Source organism: Microcaecilia unicolor, chromosome 8 (genome assembly GCF_901765095.1).
Source record: "Microcaecilia unicolor chromosome 8, aMicUni1.1, whole genome shotgun sequence".
Taxonomy (NCBI): Eukaryota; Metazoa; Chordata; class Amphibia; order Gymnophiona; family Siphonopidae; genus Microcaecilia; species Microcaecilia unicolor.
The window spans coordinates 59,625,498-59,648,647 of NC_044038.1; the positions used below are offsets into that span (position 1 = coordinate 59,625,498).

The 23,150-nt window shown below is 43.6% G+C and overlaps 1 protein-coding gene across 4 annotated transcripts in view; it reads right to left on the bottom strand.

Moving 5' to 3' along the window:
• Positions 1-22,772, bottom strand: part of DECR2 (2,4-dienoyl-CoA reductase 2) — a 43,610-nt gene extending 20,838 nt beyond the window's left edge. The window contains exons 1-7 of one of the 4 annotated variants that reach the window (XM_030211760.1): positions 22,698-22,771; positions 22,594-22,598; positions 18,238-18,357; positions 13,801-13,869; positions 10,079-10,130; positions 6,635-6,770; positions 1,098-1,222 (exon numbers count right to left, since the gene is read on the bottom strand). In XM_030211760.1, coding sequence (XP_030067620.1) covers positions 1,098-1,222; positions 6,635-6,770; positions 10,079-10,130; positions 13,801-13,869; positions 18,238-18,341 — 486 coding nt within the window. In that variant the 5' untranslated portion in view covers positions 18,342-18,357; positions 22,594-22,598; positions 22,698-22,771. The other 3 variants (XM_030211759.1, XM_030211762.1, XM_030211761.1) reach the window with 3 other exon arrangements.
• Between the last annotated feature and the right edge of the window lie 378 nt (positions 22,773-23,150).

The window sequence follows — 23,150 nt, forward strand, 5'->3', positions numbered from 1 at the left end:
AATATTCAATAATGTAATGTAATGTTGCAGCTCATTCAACCAAAAAACAGTGCTGTCCAGCATACATCAACCAGGAAACTCACCACCATAGAAAAGTGCCCTCAAAAAGGTATCTTTGGTTGAATGAGTTACGATGTTACATTGCTTTACTGAATGTTCTCAAGAGCCTGGTTATATTCAGTTTGACCCCTGATGCAGGCGTTTGTACATGAAAACACGGACTGTGTTGGGTTCACAACTAAAGAACTTTTGACTATTCCATGCTTGATAGCTTTTGTGCTTCCATAAACCACCAAGCTTTGACAGGTCTCAGTGGTATATCAAGTTTTAATAAGCACCATAAAATAACTTTCACTAATGCAAAGCAATAGAATATGCCCTCTTATCAGCAAGCAAAGTTAAGGCTACCCCAGCACACAATTCCCATTTCTCAGTAGCCACACCCAGGGCTGCCGAGAGAGGGGGGCGGGGGGGGGGGGGGCAAAATTCTCTGGCCCTGGCACCGGCAAGCTTCTTCCTGCCTGCTTCCGGGTCTGTCCTCTCTCCTGTTCCTGCGTGCCACACAGAAATCAGATGATTATATTAACAAGGAATCACGTTAATGCAATCACCCGGATCCCGACTCCTCCCGGCACACAGGAACACTGGAGCAGGAGAGGACAGAGCGAGGGAGCAACGCAGCAGCAACAGAAAAGTGCAGGTGGGGGGTGGGGGAGGGCCACAATGGTCCTGCCCCAGGCCTGGCTGTGTCTCTCAGTGGCCCTGGCCACATCTATTTGGTAGAATGAATCACCAGAAGAGATTTTTTAGTTCCTCAGATCATTAGGTTTTAAGGTAAAGTGGAAGACATGGCTTTTTAGACAAGTGTATATGGATCTGAAACCTTGAGGGAGCAAACAGTAAGGATCAGTAGTCTGGAGGGGGATGGGATTGGAAAGTAAAAGGGGGATCTCTTAACGAGGATTGTGTGGTTTATTGTGTTTTTAATATGCCCCACGAGTGCGTACATCACTTCAGGTCTATTAACAGAAGCAATAAACAAACTGGAAATAAATTATGCAGCCCAATGAGCCAAATGTCATAAAGAAAAAAGGTACCTGGAAGTACTTCTCAAAGAGCACTTTGGAAGTATTAAAGGTACCCAGGGTGTCGATGTCAATCACGGTCTTGAAGGCATTAAACGATAAACCACTGGCTGGGCACAGGAAGTTCCCTGCAGCATCTGAGAAAATATAAACACAGGTCAGTACACCACTGCATGGTATCAGAGGTAAAGCAATGAATACAGTGCCTCAATTCAAATGTTTGTGGTGCTTCTGTGAGCATCATATACAACGATTATAATATTAAAATTGATGATTGTGGCACTGCGTGGAATATAAGAAACTAATAATTTATGAGTTTAAGGAAAGCACAAGTTATGCTTTTAGGCACTTGTAGGATGGTTTACAAGCAGAGAACTATTAATAGTCATTGGGATAAATGATTAAAATGTCCAGACCAGCTCATACAGATCTAATTATCAATAAGTGTTTGTGAATGCCTACTGGTACATAACTCGTTGCTCTGAAAGGCGTACAATCCAATTTCAACTGGCTGTTCTGAAAATGATTAAGGGGGGAAGTCACCAAGCAATGTTAGGGTCTTAACGGACAAATAACACAACTTAAATGGCCCTGACACCACCTGACTAAAATCACCAAGGTGATATTTCAGTCGCCGCAGGTTAGGCAGTAATGAGATGCAAATAACCTAGTGCAACTTGCGGTGAAACACCACAAATCATGCTATGGACAGAAAACAACAGTAAAATAACCCCAGGCAAAAGCTGGGGTTATTTTAACCTGCCGGGAGCACAGGGACTCAAAGCAGCAGCCAGATACTCCCTGCAGGAGCTTTAAACGGGCCACGGTACAGATCTCCCACCCATCTGATGCAAGACCCCAACCTCCATAATTCCTCCCACCCCACTTCTTTTTTTTTTTTAATATTTATTTTTAATAATATTTTCTAATACCAATATCACATACAATTCAAATAACCAAGTAAAATACAAAAACCCTATTATGTCTTATCAATACTTTATCAGCATTTACCCTCCTCCCCGCTCCCTTCCCCCCCCCCCCCCCCAGAGTAACTCGTGCCTTTCATAACAAACCTACAGTGGGGGAAATAAGTATTTGATCCCTTGCTGATTTTGTAAGTTTGCCCACTGACAAAGACATGAGCAGCCCATAATTGAAGGGTAGGTTATTGGTAACAGTGAGAGATAGCACATCACAAATTAAATCCGGAAAATCACATTGTGGAAAGTATATGAATTTATTTGCATTCTGCAGAGGGAAATAAGTATTTGATCCCCCACCAACCAGTAAGAGATCTGGCCCCTACAGACCAGGTAGATGCTCCAAATCAACTCGTTACCTGCATGACAGACAGCTGTCGGCAATGGTCACCTGTATGAAAGACACCTGTCCACAGACTCAGTGAATCAGTCAGACTCTAACCTCTACAAAATGGCCAAGAGCAAGGAGCTGTCTAAGGATGTCAGGGACAAGATCATACACCTGCACAAGGCTGGAATGGGCTACAAAACCATCAGTAAGACGCTGGGCAAGAAGGAGACAACTGTTGGTGCCATAGTAAGAAAATGGAAGAAGTACAAAATGACTGTCAATCGACAAAGATCTGAGGCTCCACGCAAAATCTCACCTCGTGGGGTATCCTTGATCATGAGGAAGGTTAGAAATCAGCCTACAACTACAAGGGGGGAACTTGTCAATGATCTCAAGGCAGCTGGGACCACTGTCACCACGAAAACCATTGGTAACACATTACGACATAACGGATTGCAATCCTGCAGTGCCCGCAAGGTCCCCCTGCTCCGGAAGGCACATGTGACGGCCCGTCTGAAGTTTGCCAGTGAACACCTGGATGATGCCGAGAGTGATTGGGAGAAGGTGCTGTGGTCAGATGGGACAAAAATTGAGCTCTTTGGCATGAACTCAACTCGCCGTGTTTGGAGGAAGAGAAATGCTGCCTATGACCCAAAGAACACCGTCCCCACTGTCAAGCATGGAGGTGGAAATGTTATGTTTTGGGGGTGTTTCTCTGCTAAGGGCACAGGACTACTTCACCGCATCAATGGGAGAATGGATGGGGCCATGTACCGTACAATTCTGAGTGACAACCTCCTTCCCTCCGCCAGGGCCTTAAAAATGGGTCGTGGCTGGGTCTTCCAGCACGACAATGACCCAAAACATACAGCCAAGGCAACAAAGGAGTGGCTCAGGAAGAAGCACATTAGGGTCATGGAGTGGCCTAGCCAGTCACCAGACCTTAATCCCATTGAAAACTTATGGAGGGAGCTGAAGCTGCGAGTTGCCAAGCGACAGCCCAGAACTCTTAATGATTTAGAGATGATCTGCAAAGAGGAGTGGACCAAAATTCCTCCTGACATGTGTGCAAACCTCATCATCAACTACAGAAGACGTCTGACCGCTGTGCTTGCCAACAAGGGTTTTGCCACCAAGTATTAGGTCTTGTTTGCCAGAGGGATCAAATACTTATTTCCCTCTGCAGAATGCAAATAAATTCATATACTTTCCACAATGTGATTTTCCGGATTTAATTTGTGATGTGCTATCTCTCACTGTTACCAATAACCTACCCTTCAATTATGGGCTGCTCATGTCTTTGTCAGTGGGCAAACTTACAAAATCAGCAAGGGATCAAATACTTATTTCCCCCACTGTATGTGTAACCCCCCCCTAGTATTATTAAACTGATAGACCTCTCCATTCCATGTATGGGGCCCATATCTTGAAGAATTTTACCACCCTTCCCCGTCTTAATGCTGTCAATTTGTCCATTAAGCAGCAGTAATTCACCTTAGCGAGTACCTGATCCACGGTAGGAACCGCAGCTTGCTTCCACAGCCTCCCAAGTAGGATCCTGGATGCCGTAAAGATATGAGAAAGAAGGCAATGGTGTGTTGGTATGTTGGGTAGGCACAGACCTCCCACCTCACTTCTATGTTCTTACCTCTCTGATCTGGTGGTCCAATGATCTCCATGCAGAAGTGATCCCCCCTCACTCCTGTCTGGCCAGCACAGCATCCAAAATGGCACAACTACTGCTAAGGATAATATTCCCCCCCCCAGTAGTAGTCATGTGAGACTACCACTAGGGGCGCCATTTTAGATGCACCACCAGCTGGGCAGGAGCAAAGGGGAATTGCTCCTGTCTGACAACCACTGGACCAGCAGGTAAGGACCCTGAGGCCCTCTCTGGGGGCAGGAGAGATATCACAAGGGAAGGCAGCCCTGCAGCCCCATGTACATTGGGCCCAGAAGTATCGGGCTGCGGTTTTGTGGTCCAATGTTCCCAGGCATATAGAATAGTGCTGCTTGCGAGGTGGAAGTGCTATTCTTTTACCATGGGATTCTGCAGGTTGCTGAATTCTGCAGGGAACCAAGTTGTGATAAAAGATGGTCTTTTTCCACACCTTGATGAATTCCCCCCTAAAATACCCAGCTCGATATCCATTGAGATATTTTGATTGTGTTAATAAGGATAATACTATTGTACATCTTTGATGCAGTGGCATAGCTACATGGGGCCACGGGGCCTGAGCCCCTCCAAATTTCATCTGAGCCCCTGGATTTGCTGGCAGGGGTCCCACGTGCAGGACGTGAGGGGAAGACAGAGCCGGGCTGGAGACTGGCGCTGGACAATTCAGTGGCGGGGGTTGGGGACCCCGCCAGCCAAGGCATTTGCTGCGGCAGTGGGTGGGGAGAAGCAGGGCGGCAGACCAAAATGTGCCCCCCACCTTGGGCTCTGACCCCCTCCTACCACAAGGTTTGGCTACATCCCTGTTTGTTGGATTGCCTGTTTCTAGGTTTGTGAAAGCCAAAATTGAGATTGATGGGTTCCCAGCAAGATGACTTGCTTTGTGGAATTCCCCAGCATCAGACAGATTTGCCTAAATCAGGCAAGTGGTGAATTAAAAAAAAAACTAAGTTCATAAAAAATGCGATGTTCCCACATTTAGTACAAATTCCCAAATGTAAAAATGCGTTTCAGTATTCTTTTTTTGGGCCAATGATTATAATAATGTGACACCTAGAGGGGAATAATCGAACGGCGCCGGCGATCTATTTTGGTGGCGCCGCAAACAGCTGGCCAAACTGTATTATCGAAAAAGATGGCCAGCCATTTTTTCTTTCGATAATATGGTTTGGCCCGGCCAAATGCCAGAGTTCGCCGGGTTTGAGATGGCCGGTTTTGTTTTTCAGCGATAATGGAAACTAAAAGCGGCCATCTCAACCCCGGCTAAATCCAAGACATTTGCTCGTGGGAGGAGCCAGCATTTGTAGTGCACTGGTTTCCCTGACATGCCAGGACACCAACCGGGCACCCTAGGGGGCACTTCTAAAAATTAAAAAAATATATACAAATAGCTCCCAGGTGCATAGCTCCCTTACCTTGGGTGCTGAGCCCCCCAAATCCCCCCAAACCCACTCCCCACAACTCTACACCATTACCATAGCTTAAAACCCACCTCTTCAATGCTGCATTCGGCACCTAACTCTTACCGTTCAGTAAATCCAGACTGCCCCAATTTGACTGCCCCTATCGGACTGACCGTTCACTTGTCTCTTAGATTGTAAGCTCTTTGAGCAGGGACCGTCCCTCTATGTTAAATTGTACAGCGCTGCGTAACCCTAGTAGCGTTTTAGAAATGTTAAGTAGTAGTAGTAGTTATGGATGAAGGGGGGCTCAACACTTAGCACCACAAGTGTAACAGGTAGGGGGGATGGACCTGGGTCTGCCTGCCTGAAGTGCACTGCACCCATTAAAAACTGCTCCAGGGACTTGCATACTGCTGTCAGGGAGCTGGGTATGACATTTGAGACTGGCATACAGGCTGGCAAAAAAGGTTTTTATTTTAATTTTTTTAGTGTGGGAGGGGGTTGGTGACCACTGGGGGAGTATGGGGAGGTCATCCCAGTATGGGGAGGTCATCCCCCATTTCCTCCGGTGGTCATCTGGTGAGTTGGGGCACCTTTTTGAGGCTTGGTCGTGAAAATAAAAGGACCAAGTAAACCTGGCGAAATACTGATTAACGCCGCTTTTTTTTTCCCATTATCCGCAAAAGTCGGCCATCTGGTAGACACATCCATGCCCGCCCTTGTCCCGCCTTTGCTACGCCGCCGACACGCCCCTTGAACTTTCGCTGGCTCGGCGACGGGAAAGCGGCGATGGTGTAAAAAAAGCAGCTTTCAATTGTACCGATTTCGCCGCTTTTGAGAGATCGCCGGCCATCTCCCGATTTATGTCGGAAGATGCCCGGCGATCACTTTTGAAAATAAGCCTGTTAGTCTTTGCATTTTGAGCTTAATAATTCATGGACACCCTTAAAGAGAAAGTTACAGAAAAGAAAACTATGTTGGTATCTTAAATTTATGAAATTTGAATATTCACAGACCACTTTGCTATCTGCTCTATGCCCAAGCTCTTACGGAGAGGAGATAATCCCAGTGCCACATTCAGTTCCCGAAGCTGCTCATGTTTTTTCCTTTGCTAGTTAACACACAGAGAATTTGAAGGCACATTTCCTGAGAATCCTTACTGTTGATTAGTATATTGATTTTCTTAAACTGTCTCAGAGCCTCATCCACTGCAGCTATGATGGTCTGAGGCTGCCGCACATCCAGAGAGAGGGGAAGGCACCGCTGACCTGTGGCTGCCGTCAGCTTCTTTGCAGCCTAAAGGAGGAAGTGAGGGGATAAGGTGGGTTAGAGAGAGACTTTCCCCGAGTCATTCTCTATTAGCTACAGACAGCATTTCTGGAAAACATACTATCTGGTTGAAGAGTGGTCTTGGGGGGATATCTGTTAAAACGCAAAGAAAAATAAAAAGGGTTAATGGTTTAGTAATATGCCAACTAATATTCCTTCAAATTTAACCTCACACTTGGATGAAAACTATCACTAGAAACGGAGGAGTCTCAAGTATTAGGGATGATTCCTGATTCAAAACTAATGTTAGAATTGATGTAGTTATTTCTTCATGCAGCACTTCATCACCATGGACACCATCACATATTCAAGTTAAATATATTCATATGTGTGAAAAACTTGTGGCAAATGGAGGGGGGGGGGGGGCATGCCAGCACACACTGACACCTGTTCTTTTGTGCCTAAATATGAACCTCACTAAAACTTCTTGCACATAGAATTTTAGTGAGACTCATATTTAGGTGCAAAAAAACAGCATCCTTGCCACCTAAATCTGCCACTTCATCACTTCATCACCAAGCCAGATAAACAGACGATAATTCATCATGCAACACTTCACCGCTGCGGACATTTCATCATGCCATACTTCACACATCTTCGTGCTACTACTGCTACTACTAATCATCATTTCTATAGCGCTACTAGACATACGCAGCGCTGTACACTTGAACATGGACAGTCCCTGTTTGACAGAGCTTACAATCTAATTAGGACAAACAGGACAAACAAGAGATAAGGGAATATTAAAGTGAGGATGGTAAAATAAGGGTTCTGAACAAGTGAAAAAGGGCTAGGGGTTAAAAGCAGCATCAAAAAGGTGGGCTTTTAGCTTAGATTTGAAGACGGCCAGAGATGGAGCTTGACGTACCGGCTCAGGAAGTCTATTCCAGGCATATGGTGCAGCAAGATAAAAGGAACGGAGTCTGGAGTTAGCAGTGGAGGAGAAGGGTGCAGATAAGAGAGATTTACCCAGTGAACGGAGTTCCCGGGGAGGAATGTAGGGAGAGATGAGACTGGAGAGGTACTGAGTAGCTGCAGAGTGAATGCACTTATAAGTCAATAAGAGGAGATTGAACTGTATGCAGAAACGGATAGGAAGCCAGTGAAGTGACTTGAGGAGAGGGCTAATATGAGCATAACAACACTGGCGGAATATTAGTCGTGCAGCAGAATTTTGAACAGATTGAAGAGGAGAGAGATGGCTAAGTGGGAGACCTGTGAGAAGCTCAAACTCTTTGGATAATAAAGCTTTAATTAAAAAACTAGATAACTTCCAAAAACTCCTAAAATAAAGAAGCTGTAAGTAATTTTCTAGTAAACCCTTAGGGCCTCTTTTAACAAGCCATGCTAGCGATTTCCACGCAGCAATGCCAACAAATCCCATTCAAAGTGGATGGGCTTTGTCGGCATTGCCGTGTTGGGAATTGGTAGTACAGTTTGGTAAAAGAGGCCCTTACTTTGCTTTAAGCGATAGGGTTTTATGAAATTTAGCTTGACAGAAACAGAATTCTTCTTAGATACATAGCATTTCTGGTCCTCTAAAAACAAAAGAAATAGAACAGCAATGCCAGACTTCCATTCCAAGCTCAGCTAGAGACAGAAGAGTGATCTTATATCAAGCTGCCACTCAAACTACTGTTTTGTTTTCTAAGGTTTAGATGTAATCAGTGGCGGTACTTATGTATTTCAGTGCTGAAAATACATGTAATTTTACACAAATTTCTTCTCCATTTAAAGTTATACAGCAGCCCCACCCTGAAAAACTGACCTCACTGTATTTCCTACAGTATGGTGATACACCCTTAAGTCCAACTCATTTATTTACTGGAAACAATCTCTATTTTGTTCAAAGGTTTGAACAAGGAAACCCAATCTGCGTTTCCTGTTGGTAAATTAAATAGATCAGTGCTTCTGAAACCTATCCTGGAGGCACACTTATGGGCAGATGATCCAAAGCCCCGCGCTGTTCCAAACAGCGCTCTAAAAATAGCGGGGCGTTATTAGACCTATGATCAGAGATAATGACATGCAAATTTAAGCACGCAATTATCTCTGATCCTGGGGTAGAAGTGCGGGAGAATTGTGCCTAAGCATGCGCTCAGCACAATCCTCCTGCACTTCAAACACTACCCCTGCCCCAAGCAAGGCAAAACGGGAGCTGGAGGTCCAGCGGACGACCCCCCCCCCCAGGTTCAAGGAGGGCTGGAGATACGGTGGGTCTCCAGCCCCCCTAACCCTCAGCATTTCTAAAAAGTCCCTGGTGGCCCAGTGGGCGAACGAACCCCCCCCAACCTCCCCGCATTAGCAAGGGGTCCCTGGTGGTCCAGTGTCAATCCCCCTACCTTGAGTTGGATGACGGAGGTAGCTTGCATCCCTCCTCTTCCTTCAACGCCGCACCCAGCCCTGCCCAGTGTATCCTGGGATGCGCTGGGTGGGGCTTCACACCATATAAAGGAGTTTCTCCCTTATATGGTGTGAAGCCCCGCCCAGCACATCCCAGGTGCCGCCATTTTGCAGGCTGCGAAGGAAGAGGAGAGAGGCAGGCTACCTCCTTCCTCCAATTCAAGGTAGGGGCGGGGTTCACCCACTTGGCCACCAGGGACTTTTTAGAAATGCTGTGGGGAGTTGGGGGGGCTGGAGACCCACTGGATCTCTAGCCCTTTCTAAATCTGGGGCGGGGGTTCTTCATTGGGGTGAATGGGGGCCTGCTAGCATGCAAATGCATGCTGGACAGGGCTCACCATTCCTTCCCAATGGTCTGCAAATCCTAACGTCAGCTCGGAGCTGGCGTAGGGTTTGACGCAACCAGCGACCCAATCTTTGGCGTGCTGGTCGCTGATCATTGGGGATGAATAGGTTTAGCATGCATTTGCATGCTATTTGTGCTAAGCGCCCTGTTTTGCATGCATTTGCATACTAGTTGCATTTAGAGCCCGTGAGCATGTTGTTTCACGATCTCTGGATCATGGGGCGGTAGCAAACGCAGGCACTAGTATGGTACTAACAGTCTCTAGCGCTGGCGTTTGCTTCTGATCATCCGTATGTTGGGTTTTCAGGATTACCACAATGAATAGGTATGAGATTTGCATGTAATGGGACTCCACCATAGGCAAATCTCTCTCATGCATATTCATTGCGGCAATCTCGAAATCCCCACTGGGTTGGTGTGTCTTCCGGAGAGGGTTCATTAGCACTGGAATAGACAATACAGGCCTTGTGCTGATGAAGAAGAATAGAGATTAACCCACCAGAGCTACAGATCTGTTCCTACTTACCTCCGACACTCTCTGCAAATTCCTGCTGGCAATGATCGTGTGACAGCCATGTCTGCAAGGATACCGAGACAAAAGAAGTCTCTGTCAGGAGTCAGAGAGCCACAAAATCTAGTGGTAACTTGGGAGTTTGGTGGAAGGTGTTGGCCAAAACAAGTCATATTGTACCAAACATTTTTACATTAAGTTAAAAAAAATTACCTCTTAAGACATTTATACAGAATTAACATTTTAGAAATCATTCAATAAATTTGAACAAGCATAGAATTGTACAGCATATTCACTATCAGGATATTCCTAATGAATATGAAAGAGAGATTTGCATGTATACCATCCCTTCTATATGCAAATTCATTGGGACAGACTGAAAACCTGACCCATTTACAGCACTTGAGGACTAAGAGTGAATACTGCTGGCATTGTCAACTTCATAATGCATTTTATATTCTTCACTTTCAGCTTATTCCCTTCTCCCCAAACACCCCCCCCCCCCCATCACCTGTAAGGCCTCTTCCAGCCAACTTCACTCCCACTCAGTTGTTCTCAACCTCCTTAGAGAACAGGCACTATACAGGGTCTGACCAATTGTCTATCCAGCCAAGCAACCTGGCTCAGGCAGCAGTCAATCCACATCAAAGGCAGGCTGGAACAGCAGATGATAACGAAGAAGTCCATTTCTTGTTGCTCAGTCATGAAGGATTCTAATTCCCAAATCTGCCCTTCAGGTACTTGTTCAAACCTTCTTTTAAGCCAGTTATTCTGGCAAATTTCACAGTTTAAAATAGAAAAACAAATCTCTAAAACGTGTTCTAAATCTGCTACCAGTTAGTTTCATGGAATACCCCCTAGTCTTTGTACAGTTTGAAATGGAAAAATGTTCCACACAATTCATGATTTTATAAAAAATCTTATTCTTTCATCTCCCAGCTGATGAGTCCCTCCTGTCAAGGACAAACCAGTGGCCTATTAATTTGTTGATCTTTCTTCGACTTGTGCTGTCTTTTCTTTTACTTTCCTATTTAAAATAGAGTTCCTATTTGCTTTCTATTTTCTGTAAATTTGTGGCTTTGTAAACTGCCTTGCTGCTTCTGTCGACAGATGTATTATCAAATACAATAAACATGAACATAGCCTGTTAGGTCTCTCTCCATAAGAAAGTCATCCCATCCCCTGTATCATTTTGTTGCCCTCTGTATTTTTTTTTAGTAAGTTGTAGTGGCCCCACAGACTGATATGGAAGCATTACAATAGTCTCCCACTACTCCAACCAGAGTTACACCTAATCACACTGACCACCCTTCAACATCTTCAGTCCTTCTGTGACTGTTCTCTTGTGCTTGACTGCTTAAATATTTTAAATTTAAATGCTTTACTTTTTGTCTATTAGATTGTAAGCTCTTTGAGCAGGGACTGTCTTTCTTCTGTGTTTGTACAGCGCTGCGTACACTTTGTAGCGCTCTAGAAATGTTAAATAGTAGTAGTAGTCTCCATTTTATTATTCAATCCTTTTCAAGTAATTAATAACTCTCTGTCACAAAATGCACCCACCTGGGGCTAACCCTAGCACTGCTGAGGCCTGCACCTATGCACATGCTCCTACACTGACATCCTCCACCCACCGCACTGGGTCCTGCTTGCCTCCAGGCGAGTCTCCCACCTACAAGTTAATTCCACGGTGGTTTCTACGGAGACTGGAGCCACAATCCCAGGGTTTCCACAGTTCCCAGAAAATATCTACAGACCAAGAACACAAACTACCAGGATTCTGAGTCAGTCCAGAACAACAGAGTTAAAAAACTAATAGGTTTATTATTATAAAAAGGTAGAACAGCGAATGGTGAAAACGTATAAACAGCACACAATAACAGGTGAAAATAACAGGAAACAACATTAAAACCAACACTTTCCTACTACCTAAGTAGTAGGGAGTTCAGGAAAAATAACTGTTCACAGGATTTGAACAGGGTCTCAGTGCAGAGATCTCCACTCTCCACACTCCCACTCTGTGACTAGAGGAATCCAGCACATTCTGGCTGGATCTTGCACTTCAGGGCCAATCAGGGCCCAGAGCATTAACAGAGTGTATTTGGCCAATGGCATTGCAGGTTATTTTCCTTCAGGGGCTTTCCTCTCTTCCTGTTGAAAATATGCTGAAAGGAAAACAGCTGCAACTTTAAAGCACAGGACAGGCACCATCTGCTGGCCAATTAAGGGAAAAGCATGAGGAGAGATCATATAGCAACATAATAAATAACAGACAAAGTCCCCTGTTTCACCACACTCTCTAGTTGCTTTAATAATTACTGAACACTGAGCTGAGAATTTCAAAGTAATCCCACAATGACTCCAAGATCTTTACTGTTGGGGGGGACTCTTAACATAGAATCTGGCACTGTGTGACCATGGTGGCATTATTTTTCCCTGTGTGAAGAATTTTGCACTTGTCCACATTAAATGTCATCTGTCATTAAAGGTGTAAATGTGTAAAAGTGTGCAGCCAAATAAGTAAGTATACAAGCCAACGCAGCACACGTGTCCCAGGGGCAGAGCAGTAGTTGAGATGCATGTGCACAGTTTATAAAATGTGTGTACACATATGGTCCTATGTCCCTTTTATAAAATTACCCTCCCTATCAACTATCTCACCTTTATCTACATAGTTTACACTTTTAAATAAATCTAATGCATTGGTAAAACAAGCCTTCCATTTACATGGATTTATGCCCTTGGAAAGCATAATATAAAATGGATTTATTTTGAAAGTAGAATATAAGACTTAAATCATGCTGGTTCTTTCACAATAAGTCATGTTTATTCATATGCCCAATTATTCTCTTCTTGGAAAAATAAACAACCCTTCAAAGTTTCGCCCAATACTGACATCAGGTTCATTAGTTTGTACGTTTCCTGGCCCTACCTGGGATCCCTTTCTAAAAACTGGCATTACATTGACTATCCTTCACGACTCAGGTATAGGGCAAATTTTAATGATCGGTTACAAATTAGCAGTAGCAGGTCTGCATATTTCATATCAAAGTTCCTTCAGAACTCTGGAGTGAATACCATCAGGTCCTGGTGATTTATTGTGCTTTAGTTTGTCAGTTTCCTCTAGTACCTCCGTTTGATTCACAGCAATTGTTTCTGTTCCTCTAACTCATGACTTACCAAGAATATTTTAGATGCAGGTTATATCCCTAACACGCTTTGCAGCAAAGACTGAAACAATTCATTGTGCTTTCTTCATGCTTACTCCTCCTCCTCTCCATTTCTCTTTTTCTAGACTACTTACAACAGCATGGCTGCCACAACAGAGGTTTTTCTATCCTTGGCCTGGTTCCCAATGCACCACCAACAATTTCAGGATGACTTGATTTGATATCACGGTGAGAGTAGGCTGGCTTGAAGAAAATGCAGTTGGCCAATTCACTCTGCGTCATCAGGTAGTCTTGCTTTCCCTATTATGCCCAGGTAGTCTGGCTTCAAGGGCATCCTTCTAGAACTCTTGCTTCCGAGGCAACACCTAACTAGCCAGTTCGCATGTAGGTTCACTATCTTTCTGCTTTTCTGATACTCCCCACTATAAAATCAGTGTCAGACAGCTGGACAAAGTGAAACTATACATAGTTTTCATTACACAAAAGGCCCCATCACGCAAAAAGAATAGATTTAAGAAAATCTTTGAACAGGAGACAGAGGAAGAAGTCAAAGCTAGAGGGATACAGTACCTCATCAAGATCTCTGCAATACGGAAACCGATGCCTGATCCGCCTCCTGTGATGAATGCCACGTTATCCCTGTTGAGATGTAACACATTTAAAACAGATACACAGTTATTATTATAACCAATACAGGCCTTACACCGACAGCTTCACATCCCCAAAAGCAGGTTCAGGAGCTGCTAAAACAGAGCTATGTAAGAAGAGCTGATGACTTCTAGGAAAGGTGGGAGCGAGGTGCTTGGTAGCACTATTCCTGTGCAAAGGAAGCAGGTAATATTTGGGGTGCAACAGTGTGGAGGGAAGAATACACATTATAGAGCATCTATGTAATAAGTAAGGCCAGGAGAAGGGTACTTAGTGCTCTAAGCGAAACCTCAGCTCCTTGCACCCATTTTAACTAATTTTGAGACCCCTAGTTCTCCTCTCTATGCGTCCATCTCCAAGATTTTGATGATTACACTCCACAATCGTGATCATCCCAGCAGCATACCCCCCAGAACAATGCTGTAAAAAGTTTACTAATAGGGATTTATTAACTGCCTTTATGAAGAGATTCATCCAAGACGGTGTACAGCAGTTACAATTGGACATAAAAACTTACAGCTTTAACAGCACTCAAAATATCACCCATCAGCCCCACACAGTCGAAACAGAAATTGTGAATCAAATCTCCTTAACTCAATATAAGAAAAAGTATTTTAGTCCATATAGAAATATCAAACAAACTAGGTGTAGTCCCAAATCAATGAAAAGGCACAGCAAAAAAAGCTATACTAAACATCTAGAAAAGTATACTTAGCTTCACATTAGTGCTCCATGCAAGTTCACTTCAGATAAGTCCACACCAACACATTAGAAAACTATGTAGGCTCCAAGTTTCAAGTCCTGAGTCAGCGGCCTGGTGTGGTATATTTATCAATGCAAGATACATCCAACATCACTAATAGCAAAATGGCTCTGTGCAATGAGTGAGAACACTCTCCTATAAGACAGTATTGGAAAGACTTGATTGATTGAACATCATAGTCGTATCACCAATGGGGTCCCTACTGCACCCGAGGTATTCCACTGTATTGCACAGGACCATACATTCAATCAACAGAGACGGTTTATTACTGAGGAAGTACCTGTACCATTTGACAAGACTCGGACCCAGATGCACAAAACCTAACGAGCCAGCAATGTGGTTTTTACACTGGTTGTAGCCGGTTTAGTGAGCAAGGAGTACAGCGAGACATGCACAAAAGGGTTCTCCGAACACTTTTCCTGTCACGGTAGCAACTAACAAAAATTGTATGCAAAGTTATTATAATGAGCTAATTACTATACAAATGTGCATGCAATGCAATGGACAGCTGTTTTCTGAACGATGCACAGAAGCAGCCCCTACCTTTACCGTGGAAAATTTAACGGGTGGTCAGGAGCCATCGGTAGTGCCTAGAATGACAACTGAAACAGTGGAGGGAAGAATCAGCCCGTCAGAGCAGACCAGAAGATCCGGACAGACCAGCTCTTTTTTCCCCCCACTTCCTCAACCCGCTGGGAGCAGAAAATAGATGTCCACCTCCCACTCTTCCCAAAACAAAACAAGGCAAAGTGGAGCTGCAAAGCTGTTGTTTCCAGTATCCACATTATATGTGCCTCCCCAGTATCCAATCCCTGCACTTCTCCCATATCCATCCACACACTGCTGCTTCCCGTATCCAAAAAAACTCTGAGCTCATCAAGATCCTGCACCGGCTTTCATACACGCAGCTTCCTTGCATGTATAAAAGCCATATACAAGCATGGTTCTGAAGTCCAGAGCTGCCGCTTCTGCTCAGAGCTGGAGAAATTGAGTAGTTTCAGCTGGGAGAAGGGAAAGAAACAGGTCAGCTGAAATCTCCACAATACTGAGGTGATCTTTCAGCACTTCCTTTCGCTGTAGTCTGTGTTCATAGAACTGCAGTTACTACCTCAAACGCATGCAAACGAATCCTGGGGCAGCTTTGGTTTTGGCAGGTCCTCAGTGTTGGATGAACCCTTTCACAGGAGGTTTGAGCTTGAGAATGCACAGAGCAGCCATGCTTAGCAATTGGCAGTTCTGAGAATACTTAGCTGACAGACTGGCTTCCCCCCCCCCCCCCAATCACATGCAAATGAGCTGTTCGCAAAAGCGTGCAGCTCATTTGCATGCAATTCACTTTGGGAATCCCTCTGTATATCCAAATAGGTAAATTTTACTGAGCTGGAAATACAGAGCAATTCTTTACGGGGACCTTAGTGTCTCTTATAGAACAATTTTGGATTTCTGAACTTCAGTTGATGACGCCTCAAAAGTCCTGATGATAAAGTGGAACAGAACACAATTACATGGTTTGTGTTGTTTTCATCTACATTCTTTATTGATATAGAGGCGCTATTTTCAAAGCACTTAGACTTACGAAGTTCTATAGGCTACAATGGAACTTTGTAAGTCTAAGTGCTTTGAAAATACATGTCTATGGAACTTTAATAGGCATGATTAGAGCATTCAAATATGATACTCAATGTTGGTACGATATGACGAATCAAAAATAACCCAATATAGAAAACCAATACTATGCAGAACCTAAGAAAGTTTTCCAAGTGTGTGGTAATAAAGAATGATATTCAATAATACATCTAATATCTATAATAAATAAGTGGTAGCTCTCAGTACAAATTGCCATGGCCCTCGATCAGTTCGATCATAGAGAAATAAATAAAACGCCTAACAATAAGCTCTCATTTCAGCTCTTACACAATTGCTATTTCATTCTACGCCCCACACAACAGTGTCCCAAAATCATTCTCCAGTGTATTAATATAACAATATCAATAGTAAACCACAGATTCCATAATTACAACTAAATTGCATTTATCTTTCAACATCATTGCATCTTGAGCAGAGAGATTCTACAAAGCTCCATTTCAGATTGATCCTTCCTCAGGAACCCCAAACCCTCAAGAGTTGAATAAAGGAGATACTGTGTTGAGTTGTCATAATCCCCCGTCCCACAGCAATAGGTGCATGAAAGAGTTAGTGAAGCATTAGAATGATTTTAGGACACTGTTGTGTGGGGCATAGTTAGAAAGAAATAGCAATTTTATTCACTTGTTTTTTTTGATTTGCTCACAATTCACATGTATAGTGGTAAGCTGAAGGACGTGTGTAGGAGCTGAAATGAGAGCCTATTGTTAGGCATTTTCATTATTTCTCTATGCTCCGACTGATTGAGGGTCATTGGGGCCATGGCACTAGCTACTGAGAGTTACCACTTATTTATTACAATTATTACATTTAGTCTTGGATATTCTCTATTCCCAAACAGTGAATATATTTTAGAAAACTTTCATAGGTACAATACAATGAAACTTCTTAGACTGGCAGCCAAGTGGGCAAGTGTAGTTTAGACATATAGACATACAAGATAGGTAGAACAAAACTGTTAGGATAAACAGATAAGTGGCTAAATTGAAAGCATTTACATGTACAGCTGAATAAGGAATGTGGAACTGTCTTAGTTACAAGGACTACTGCAAGCTAGTCCAGATGCTGAATGGGTGGATAGTCAATGGCAACATTTACTAAAGGCTTAGGAGAACAGTCAGGCTCTCAGTTGCTTCTCAAAGTAGAAATAGTCTTGAATCAGGCTTAGCCCCTCTGGGAGGGAGTTCCAGAGTGTAGGGGCTACTCCTGAGATCTCTCACTTGCAGATATCATATCATGCATAATTGGACATCATGGAAGCAATACCTATGGTTTCCATCCCCCCTTGCTCTGATTATACAGAAGCAGAAGGAAGAAGGCAACTGCATATTGAGCCATGTCTTCCTGTTCCACTGCCACTTTGAGCTGCACGGGACAAAATGGCAGTCAGACTCCAAATAGCAAAGAAAGATAAGGCCCAATGTGTAACCATTTTCCTTCTCCTCCTTCTGTTTGATTAATCAGTGCAGGGTTAGTAAAGAGAGCAAGTTAGAGAGGACTGGGGGTCTTGCTGTGAGGCATGTAAATAAAGAAATAACTCATGGATGACAAGAGAGCTGGGGGCCTTATGGAGGGAGTAAGGTAGAGAGAAAACCAGGGATTGAACCTGTCAGGGGAAGGGAGGCAAGGAGAAGGAATCAAGTCTCAGGAGCGGTTCAACCTAAGTTAAGAAAGAGCTTGGAAGGATGAAACCTGGAGAATCAGATTGCTTGGAAGGATTGAGCCAAAGGAGGGAGAAAGCTGGGAGTGATGTCAAGCCTTATGATGGGGGAATTCTGCACAAAAGAACGTTTACAAAATCATGTAGGCAGAATTTCAAAACATTGAGTACAGAACTTTTAAATGTTTTGTGCATAAATCCCCCAAGAGTAATCTGGAGTACAACGAGGGGGCCACTGCTGACCCGGAAAAGTCACAATTGCTCCCAAAAAGTAGATGTGTCACACACTCACTTCAGGATGTCAGGGCTGAAGAGGTATGTATAGTCCTGGAGACAGTCATCTGTGTCAACATCCTGTGGAGGCAGGACGGAGAAGAGCGTCTGTTGCTGGGACATGACACCTCACTGTCAACTGAAAGAAGAAAAAGGTCAGCCAGTCAATCATCTCCATTTAATATGAGGCCCTAACTGTGCATTCAATAAACTGAGTTGCCCTGGTTCCACTCACATTCCAAATACATCAATATCCCAAACCACTGCATGGAATCTTGAGCTAATCAGTCAAAACAGACTGGACTGTTGTTCTGACTGAATATTGCAGTACTTCTTATTCTGTGTTGAGTGTGACCACAACTATCATAAAAGCACTCAACTCTCTGCTGCAATATGCAAGGAAAGATTCTAATGATTTTCCTGAATTTCCTGCATGTAAAAAACCCATATGAAGCAAAGTACAAAGACTAGGGGACACTCAAGGAAGTTACATGGAAATACTTTTAAAACAAATAGGAGGAAATATTTTTTCACTCAATGAATAGTTAAGCTCTGGAACTCTTTGCCGGAGGATGTGGTAACAGCAGTTAGCTATCTGGGTTTAAAAAAGGTTTGGACAAGTTCCTGGAGGAAAAGTCCATAGTCTGCTATTGAGATATTGGGGAAGCAACTGCTTGCCTGGGATTTGTAGTATGGAGTGTTGCCACACTTTGGGTTTCTGCCAGATACTTGTGACCTGGCTTGGCCACTGTTTGGAAACAGGATACTGGGCTAGATGGACCACTGGTCTGACCCTGTATAGCTACTGCGATGAAGCTACAAAGTAGTAAATTTAATACGAACCGGAGAAAAGTTTTTCTTCACTTAACATGTAATTAAACTCTGGAATTCGTTGCCAGAGAATGTGTTTAAGTCAGTTAGCTTAGAAGGGTTTACAAAAGGTCTGGACGGCTTCCTAAAGGAAAAGTCCATAGACCATTATTAAATTGATGGGGAAAATCCACTGCTTATTTCTGGGATAAGCAGCATAAAATCTATTGAACTTTTTCTGGATCTTGCCAGGTATTTGTGACCTAGATTGGACACTGTTGGAAACAGAATGCTGGGCTTGATGGACCTTTGGTCTGTCCCAGTGTGGCAATACTTATGTACTCTTATGTTAGTACTTTGACCCACTTCCCTGTGCACTGAGATGCTGTGCCTGCCAGGACTGAGATGTGAGCAGGCTGAAACAGCCACTTATTCAGGACCTAGGAGAGGAATACTTTGGAGATACAGAGGTAGTACTGAAGAACTGGAGAAGATCAGCCATGGGGACCCCAATCTGCCAGACAATTGTTCTGAAGAAAGAAGCAAGCAAAAAGGGTTTTGATCTGACCAATGTACAAAGTCCTTCAGAGCTGTTATTTTTAAATAAATTGGACATCTACGGAATTAAATGGATGGGGTAACTTGCTCTGAAGATTGTAACCATAACCGATTCATGCATGAGGTAGTCAAATGTGTTAGAAAGCAGCCTCAATTGTTTTGGTGGTTGAATGGATTATAAAGCTTGGTTATAAGACATAGTGGTGGTAGTGATGGGACCCCATACTCTTTAGGATTCTATCAAATCTATCAGTCAACCAGTTCACATCCGTTTAGGAGGGCAGCCAATTGTTTCCTCATATATAAATGATTGATAGACACTGCTTTGAAGTATATGGGCAAAGTACAATATACAGACATGAAATGTACCATAACTAACAACACTAGATGAGTCATGGCCTTGACAAAGGTCCTGAACATGCTCAAAGACAAAACAACCAAGCACAGGCACAACCAAAACCCACTGTTGCTTCCATCAGTCTTATTTGGGTCACATATTCAGTAACTATCTACAGCTGGGTTTTCAAACACTTAGGGCCAGATGCACTAAACTTAACGAGCCAGCAACATGGTTTTTAAACTGGTTCTAGCCAGTTTAGCGCACAAGTAGTAAACCGGGACATGCACAAAAGGGTTCTCCGAGCCATTTTCCTGTCACGGTAGCAGCTAACGAAAACAGAATGCAAATGAGCTAATTACTATTATAATGTGAATGCGATACGAGGCACTATTGTTTCTGACCCCATGCACTGTGGAAAACCTAACGGGAGGTCTGCACCTCTCGTTGGGGCTGCTGTGAGCGGGACCCATGCAGAGGAGGGTGCCCATCGCAAAAATCGGAAGAAAAAAACGTCCAAGTGCTCGTCAGGGCCATCCTTTCAAGTGCTAACATTTCAACGTCCTTCACTCAAAAAAACAAAAAAAAGGACGTCCCTGACGAACACTTGGACGTTTTTGTTCTTCAGATTTTGTGATGGGTGTCTTTTTTGGACGTGTTTTTCTTACGTGCCCGAAATGACCACTGCTGGAGAGAATCGGGGATTGGGACGTGCGAGGACGTCCAAATCAAAACTATTTGGACATCCCTTGCGATTATGCTCCTCTAGGTCTCTCTCAGCCAATCACAGCGCGTTTAGCTAAGGGATCAGTAACGGAAGGGCTCTTTCCGTGGAGTTAGTGCATCTGGCTGCTAGAAACCAACCTATCTTACACAAACAAAACCACCTTGCCTACCATCACCTGCAACACAGAATTTAAAGAATCAAGAAATAGTACTCTTCTACAACTATAAAACAGTGGTATCCCACTCATGGCCAAACTTTAGAACACCAGAGAGAGGACAAAGGTCTACAAGAGAGTCAATGGTTTACAATATGATGCAATGGTTAAAATAGCTATATTTAAATCAGTATTAACTTGCCATTAGATCTGGTGCTGTCACCTGTCTCTCATCACACCCCTACCCACTGAGTGGGGAGCTTTAGAGCACCTTCCTTTCTGAACACGCCACCAGAGCCCTTATCCACGCCCTTGCTACTTCTCACTTAGACTATTGCAATTTACTTCTCACTGGTCTTCCGCTCAGCCATCTCTCTCCTCTCCACTCCAGTCTGTGCAGAATCCTGCAGCACGACTTATTTTCCACCAGAATTGTTATGCCCACACTAGCCCACTCCTCAAGTCACTTCACTGGCTCCCTGTCCGCTTCTGTATTCAGTTCAAACTCCTCTTGCTGATCTTTAAATGCATACATTCTATGACCCCTCACTACCTCATCTCTCATTTCTCCCTACATTCCTCCCCATGAACTCCGCTCTCTGAACAAATCTCTCTTATCGCCCCCCTTCTCCTCCACCGCTAACTCCAGACTTCGTTCCTTTTGTCTTGTGGCACCTTATGCTGGGAACCGACTTCCTGAGCCCATACGTCTAGCTCCATCTCTACCTGTTTTTAAATCTATGCTGAAAACCCACCTTTTCACTACTGCCTTTGGCTCCTAACCCTACTCATTTGCCCTCCTTCTCTCCTGTTCCTCTTTACCAGTAATTCCCTTGCCCGTAAATGTCTTGTCTGTTTTTACCTAGATTGTAAGCTCTTTGAGCAGGGACTGTCCCTGTGTGTCTCATGTTCAGCGCTGTGTACGCCTGGTAGCGCTATACAAATGTTATTAGTAGTAGTAGATGTGGCATACAACTAATACCAAGGACAAGACCATATTTATTTATTAGGATTTATTTACCACCTTTTTGAAGGAATTCATTCAAGGTGGTGTATAGTAGAGAGAGAGGAGGAAAACCAGTGTTAAGATACATTCCACTTAACTGTGCAGTTGCAGAGAACAGAATTCAAATGGACAACCCTTTAATTTTATATTGCCTTGTATTAGGTGTTAAAATGCATTCCACTTAACTGTAATCAAGGGCAACCTTCGAAAGCTAATCAAGAAATTTATTAAGTTATGTCTAATAAAAAAGGTATCATCTTATTTTCTTTTCCATGTTTTATTTCTATTGATTACCTTTAAAAGTGGACTAACACGGCTACCACACCTCTCCACTTAACTGTAGAGAACAGAATTCTCAAAAGGACAACCCTATAATTTTATATATTGCCTTGTATTAGGTCTTTCACTCCTATCTATGCAAACTTCACAACTCATTCCTCGCCGGTGGTGAAACCTTTTACTAAGCCAACAGTCAACTATCATATTCTAAGAAATCGATCCCTTCTTCAGACAAACCTATAGGGGGCCCTGTGTGGTCCAAAAATCTCCTATACATTTTAGAAAATTTTGCACTGCTTCAGACATAGGTGTCACAATAAAAAGAATACATTTTGTTCCAGCCCAATGCAGATATTAGAACTCTCAACTTAACATTGTAACAGTGAAAACTAAAGCAAAGTTCACAGGACGATTCTTCAGTTCAAAACAAACAAAAAACCTACAGTGCAAATATACAAGTCACACGCATTCAGCTGCTCTCACACACGATCGGGGAACTGCCACCTCTCCTTCTGGCTTACACTCTCCTCCTTGTTCGCAATCCGGCACCTTTCCCTCAAGCACTCCACATCCAGCTCATACCTGAAGTCACCCACCAATAATCTCACAGCTCTCCTTCTCCGGTGCTCCGTCCCCTATGATACAGATTCCCCAAATCCCAGGTAAAGGAGATTAGATTGCGGCAAGGAGGTTGGATGAAAACAGCAGACGGGATGACGTCACAAAAATTGACGCCAGTTTGGTCAACCTCTATTTCCTCTTCCCCGCGCAGCCGTCATCCCAGTACACTCAAAAGAAAGCAAACCTATGACCCGCTGCATCCACGTTGTCATTCTTTATTGTTGGTAGCATTTTTATTTCATCTCACTTATATTTTCAAGCATGCCAGCTTGTGCAGCATATGGATGTACACAGAGGAAGTATAATAACGGAATAACTTTTCATAGGTAGAGTAGTAAGTTGTTATAAATCGTAAATCAGTGTGTCATTTGGAGTGGCTGGTTATAGAGCCACCCTAGCACGTATTATATTCGTGCTGAGATTTTTTTTTTCTCTCTGTA